Below are 6,000 nucleotides of genomic sequence, written 5' to 3'. Positions count from 1 at the left end.
TCGACCGAAGCAACCTGCGGCCGCGTAGTGAAGCCGTCTGCTCGATCATCCGAGCCGCCGACCCGGACGTGGTCTTCCTCCAGGAAGTGGTGCTTGAAAGTTATGCAGTCATATGGCCGGCGTTTCGAAAAGACTACAGGTGCGTCCGAGGACACTACTGGAGCAACTCTACGGTAACCATGCTGAAGAAAGCCACCACAGAATTCAAGACGTGCCACATGCGACAGCTGAAACAGGGCCGGGTGCTGCGTGAGGTGGCGACGATCGAGGCATCGTTCGCGGGCCTCCCGATCACGCTGATCAACGCGGAGCTCGAATTCGATCACGACAAGTCGAAGCTGCGTAAGAAGCAACTCTCCAGCTGTTTTAACAAGTGTCTGCGGCACCCCGCTAACAGGACGGTCATCTTCGGCGGAAACCTCGGCCTGCGCGGACACGAGCTCAGTGACGTGGGTGGATGTCCGCGCTCCCTAGTGGACGTCTGGGAACACTGTGGCAGGCGGCGGTAAGTCCGCTACACGTGGGACACGATGGTGAATGACAACAATTCCTTTGACTTTTGTAAGAAGCTTCAGTACCGCCCCGACAGGGTCTACTTGAAGGCTTCTAAGCTTGCCACCATGACGCCTGCGTCGTTCGACCTGATCGGCATGGAAAGGCTAAGCACACTAGGTTGCTTTCCCAGTGACCACTGGGGTCTGCTGTGCCGTTTTAATGTGTTCTAGGCTGTGGCGTGGCCCGTAGTAGCGTTTAACACATCCAAGGACAAAATCACGCGGTGCACATTTTATTTTTAACCATCGTGACTAAATCCAGCAGCGAAGTCTGTATTGCACAGAAGTCAAGCTATGTGTGTGAACTATTTATTGTACGTTCTGACTTCTTGTCAATGAATGAATAAGTCACTGTTCATCTCCGCGCAGTCATTGGTTTTGAGACAGCGCGGCAACTTCTTTTCCTGAGCTCAATCACGCTTTAACATAATGAAATACAATTTATCCTTACGCATTTGAGTTTTGACCCTTGCGTGCGCAATTCTTTGACATGAATTTTTTTTTAACATGGCGCATTCAGTACAATTATTTCCTTCGAAGTCGGATTGGTTTAGTATGAACTTGGGCTATTATTATGGCTCTACTGAAGGCTTGGAGATTGCATTTTAGTACCTGGAATATTTTAGCTCCAGGTTAAAACTACGATACACGAGCTTTTTTTGCAGTCCGCAAGCGTCGGAATACGCGCTGCTGCAGAGGGTAATGCAACGTACGATATCTTGTGTAGAAAATGGAAGCCATGGTGTCTGTGCCACTGCGACTGATGCTCGGAGCGTATTCGAAGTGGCATTTAGGTGCACCGGGTAATCGAGGACCCAGTCATTGCGTAACAGACCGATTAGCCTCGTTCGAAAGTATTTAAAGAGCCATTTGTCTGGCCAGCACGCTTGAGCCACATATTGGACAATTAAACGCGCAGTACAGCAAGAGCAGTCACCGCGTGGCAGATAACTGAATGTGGGTGCAAGGTGTACTTTTACTTGACTTTCAATGCTAGCAGCACTTAATAGAGACTTTTAGCTTGTACGCTATTCCGGTAAACGGGAGCGGTTTGGGCGGATTACCGGATGGTCGGGGCGTAAACGTGAGCGGTGAAGCCGCCTGGTGTTGTAGAGCTCAACCAGACGAACGCATAGCTAAAACTGCCGTAACTCACCATATCCTGCTTCGCCACTCGTGCAAATTTTTGGCAGCGGCGCAATTGTGAACACCGCTGTCGAAAATTTACCCCAGCAGCTAAGCAGAATACAGTAATTAGCTCTGTGTTTGTGTGGTTGAGCTTTACGCCACCAGCTGGCGCCACCGATCGGGCCGCTCACCTTGACGCCCCCGCTAAACCGGAAAACTGCCCGCGCTTGACCGGATACCGGACACGCTAAACGTCCCTAATTTCAGTGATAATTTCATCGCCAAGTCTCCAACGCCCACGCACACTTCCGCCATCCGAGGGTGCTAACTTGCCACATTCGTTAGTGTATATACCTGTATTTTGACACGTATTTATGAGGTATACCGGAATATGTTTGCTTATTTTTTTAGTATCCCTTTGCTTCCGCGGTCGCAAAGCATTCAGACTGCCTACCAAAAAGTCTGTTCCTGTATTTACATGCGTATATTTACAGCGCTTCTTTGTACACGGTGCTTACCAACTAGCACGTAGTTAAACGTTTCAGTTGCGTCCATTGTTATCCTCTTCTTTGATGAAACTGGCCCCAGCACAATTTCATAACCCTCTGGGGTCCTACAGTCTGGCGGGCGGTCAATGCGGAATAAATACTTATGCCACACGTATTCATGAGTTCATTGATGAAAAGTGTTTGGTGGTTCCAGCCGCAGCTCATGGCTTCAGACAAAACTTCAGTTTCGCAAGGGGAGAACACACTGTGTTCTTCATATGTGGCTCACGATAAGAATATTTTTGTTATATTAAGGTGTGCCCTTGCGTAATCTCGAGGTATAAAAGTGCCGCGCTGTGCCCACTCACGTGAGCACACCACTTGGGCGCTTGGCTGAAGCATCAGTTTCTCCCCCTCAAAATATAGCTCATTGTAGTGGGGCCCCTATGCGCTTGGTTTGCGCTTAGTAAAACAGTTGAAGCAGCATTGAGTGAACCACGTACTTGTCGTTTCTCAAGATGAAAGTCGACTGTCATGTGTTTTCCAATTAGGTTTCAGTATCATGACCTCGTATTCTAAAGTGAAAAGCTATCTTTACCTTCAGCTTACACATGCAATTTCATCGTGGCCATTACGTGCATTTATTTGAACGCGCCTAATTCAGCGCAAAAGGTAAAAATTGTAATGAGAAGCACCCGTAATTCCAAAACCATACAATTTTATATGAGATCAAGTGGTCACTCAAGCGCTCTTGTTGATTAGGCCTTCTCTGCTCAACTTACAGAAAGATAGGTATACAAAGAATCGTATTTTACCTGACATTTTTACCTTTCATAGTCTCCTTGATCTTAACACGTGCACATACTTTTACTCGTGCATTCTTTGAAATTACCGACATTCTTTCTGTGCAGATAAATTGAAGATGACTTGCCAAAATACTTCTTCATCAAAACAATTCTGCTTAACGCAGGGATGCTGAGTGAAAATTAAGGTAACTTTTCATATGACGCTGTTAGGCACGTCAGGCTCAAAGTCTAACGCTGGCAGAAATTCTTGGAAATACAAAGCGGTGATAGGCGCGGTCCCTGAAAACAGAGAAAAGGCCACGAGTCAGAATATAGCACCGGCCTCCAAATAACGCTGTATAAAAAAAAAGAGCGTTGTCTCCATATTGCATATCTATTTATTACCTAAAAGGTTTTAAGAACGTATCAGGAAATTACCAGTGTGCGAAACTGAAAAGCAGATTGGAAACGAGTTTTCGAAAAATTTCCATACACTGCAAGAAATTTCACGGCTGTGCTAGGTGTTGGGTAGTGTACAGGGTGCGTAAGGACAAAAAAAATAAGGTACAGTCCACCGAATGCAAGCTCAGCTTGCCATTTCCATTCACTCGCATAACAATTGGCGCAATCATTCGAGGTAGGGGTCGGTGTTTTAGTCACCCGGGTATGATCACAAAGGGTGTGCAGCAATTCATGTGAACAGGAAAGTAGCACCACTCCTGGCCTGCTCGGATTCCAGGAAACCAGGCCTAAATATCAGGCAGGCCAACAATGAGTGAAGGAGGTGCGGAATTCACTCCCAAGTGCGTTCTATTATTCCGAGAATTTTAGACTCCTCTGAGAGGTGGTACCGTGTGAGGAACTTTTTTGCTCAATCTAGAAGAGCCCTTGAGAGAAGGGAGAAAATTGAACTGTGATTATGGCTCTGCTACATGTAAACTTAAATTGTATCTTTCTGCGGCCGTTGACACTGACGTTGGTGCCGCCACGTGCTTTGTTCGTGAACCATATGCACCGAACACTGGCCGTCAGGCTTATGCGATTTACCTAAAGTATAATTGGTGAATTAAACAAGACATGTTGTTAGTGGTTAGGGAAAACTTTATTTACGGTGCTATGCAAACAAAACTTCAAGCCACGTGGTTTATTTGTCAAATATGTGCCTGTCTATTTATCACGTGCTTTAAAACAATCTATTTTTTTCTTTTCTTGTTACTTGGCTAATGCAAAAACGAATGTGGCTAACCCCAAAAAGATGAATAAAGAGCAAGCGAGAGTTCCTTCCCAGTAAAAACAGGCAAAAGTTACACAGTCGTCGTCTCCCATTTGCGCACACACCAAGACCGTAACGAAGTAGCGCCAATTCTCCGAAGTATTTCTTCTCTTCATTTTTTTTTCCTGAGGAATGCAAAGAAATATACTAGAGGTATATATGAAAGTCAACTTTTTTTAATGCCAATCTAAATGCGAAATGCCGACTCATAAATTTAAAGTATGAATATTTATTAAAAGTGTACTGATGCCAAGCCTGTCTGGATTACGGCCAAACGAGAGCGTTCTACAGAGCTCTCCGGTGATAAAACCCATTGAATGACATCTGTACATTCCATCTTTGTGGCCAGGTGTTGGGCGCGGGGAATCAACAGAGGGAAATTTTCTAAATAACTGCAAAGGAAAGCCATCGTTCTAGAAAGGAATTTTCTCTACCCCGTGTAGTGGACATTTCTGATTTGGACATACCTTCATCGAAAGCCATATTCAAACGGGGCGGGAAAGTCAACCTCAAATAGTAAAAACTCAAACTAGCACTGCTGCTTTACTTCCACACGTAACACAGACGCTATTCTGCGGCTGAATTTGCGGCAGTCATATTACCTGAAGAAAACGATGAACTTAGGTAGCAAGACAAGTCCTTGGATATAAAAGATGGTTTATTTATTAAACGCTCAAATTACTCTTAGACCTTGTATTGCCTTGAAGTTGCCGAGTTACCCGATACAGTTAATGTAAACAAGTCGAGTTTAATTAAATCAATGGATTACCGACATTGTGTCTAACTGCGTCTTCCGTCCATGTCACAAATGTCGCAAAGCGACTCCTGGAGGCTGTTTCCAGGTAGCTCTCTTCCTCTTCTCCGATTACGTTTGCGTGTGAAAACCAAAAAGACTAGACGCCGACCAAGACGTTTTTTTGGGAACATCACGCGTTGACGGGTTTGCCAACGATTTGTACTGAATACTCGGCGTAACTTGCGATCGTGTCAACACTGAAAACCGCAATTTCGAAGTGCGCCTAAAGTAACGTGTGTGTAATATCGAAATGCGGAAAGCCACTTCCTGTGCAATCGCGGAGCACAGGTTATTGTCTGGCCACGATAGCAATCACTGGTCCAAGGCTTTCGTGATTGCGAAAAGAAAAATGCTGTTACAAGGTTCTATTTCATATTTCTATCAAGATTACGCAAATCGCAATGATATATAGTACGGGTTGAAAAGATACTCAATTGTTCAAGTAACGAATAATTTCTTTAATGTTCACTCTGCATTCCTTTTTGCATAACGATTCTAATAAAAAAACGGTACAGTTCTCGTGCCGTAAGCTTCAGTAGAACGATAGAGACGCGCCTAATTCTAATATCGATTGTACTGTATTCCGCAACTTCGCATTTATTTTTGTTTAATGTTAGTCAACTGTTCTGAAACTCATCATCGTTTTCAGAAGCAAAATACGAGTGCGACGTGAATAAGAATGGGACGAAGTGGCGTTTTCACTCGCATAAGCAATGCAGCCAAATATTACTCTTCGCTTGACAAGGTAGAAGAAAAGAGCGACTCTGGAGACTTGTCAGATTTCTGTCAATTTGCTTTATATATATACTGCGCTCTCCTGGTCAGGAAACAGCGGGATACACTGGCAAAGAGGTGGTCGCGCCGAAAAAGAACACGTGAAATGTTGTAATAGACAACCTACAAAAAAATATTGCTGATCTTTCCTGTACGTCTTTCTCACTTCCTAAAATCTCCAAGAAGTGGTTCCACTATGCCT

General features: G+C 44.7%; 2 protein-coding genes across 6 annotated transcripts in view; both read left to right on the top strand.

The window, feature by feature from the left end:
* The window catches only part of LOC135918671 (tyrosyl-DNA phosphodiesterase 2-like), a 281,692-nt gene that overhangs the window by 197,100 nt on the left and 78,592 nt on the right, over nt 1–6,000 (top strand). The window lies entirely within an intron of this gene.
* LOC139046630 (tyrosyl-DNA phosphodiesterase 2-like) overlaps nt 1–6,000 on the top strand; it is an 85,550-nt gene that overhangs the window by 23,351 nt on the left and 56,199 nt on the right. For 3 of the 4 annotated variants that reach the window (XM_070540547.1, XM_070540545.1, XM_070540546.1), the window contains exon 2: nt 1–912. This exon is cut by the window's left edge. The exons of the other annotated variant lie outside the window; for it this stretch is intronic. In XM_070540547.1, coding sequence (XP_070396648.1) covers nt 1–509 — 509 coding nt within the window. In that variant the 3' untranslated portion in view covers nt 510–912. Of the gene's footprint in view, nt 913–6,000 lie in introns of those variants that run through there. 4 annotated transcript variants of the gene reach the window in all.

The sequence above is a fragment of the Dermacentor albipictus genome, chromosome 6 (genome assembly GCF_038994185.2).
Source record: "Dermacentor albipictus isolate Rhodes 1998 colony chromosome 6, USDA_Dalb.pri_finalv2, whole genome shotgun sequence".
Classification (NCBI taxonomy): Eukaryota; Metazoa; Arthropoda; class Arachnida; order Ixodida; family Ixodidae; genus Dermacentor; species Dermacentor albipictus.
This window is presented reverse-complemented; position numbering and strand designations above follow the sequence as displayed.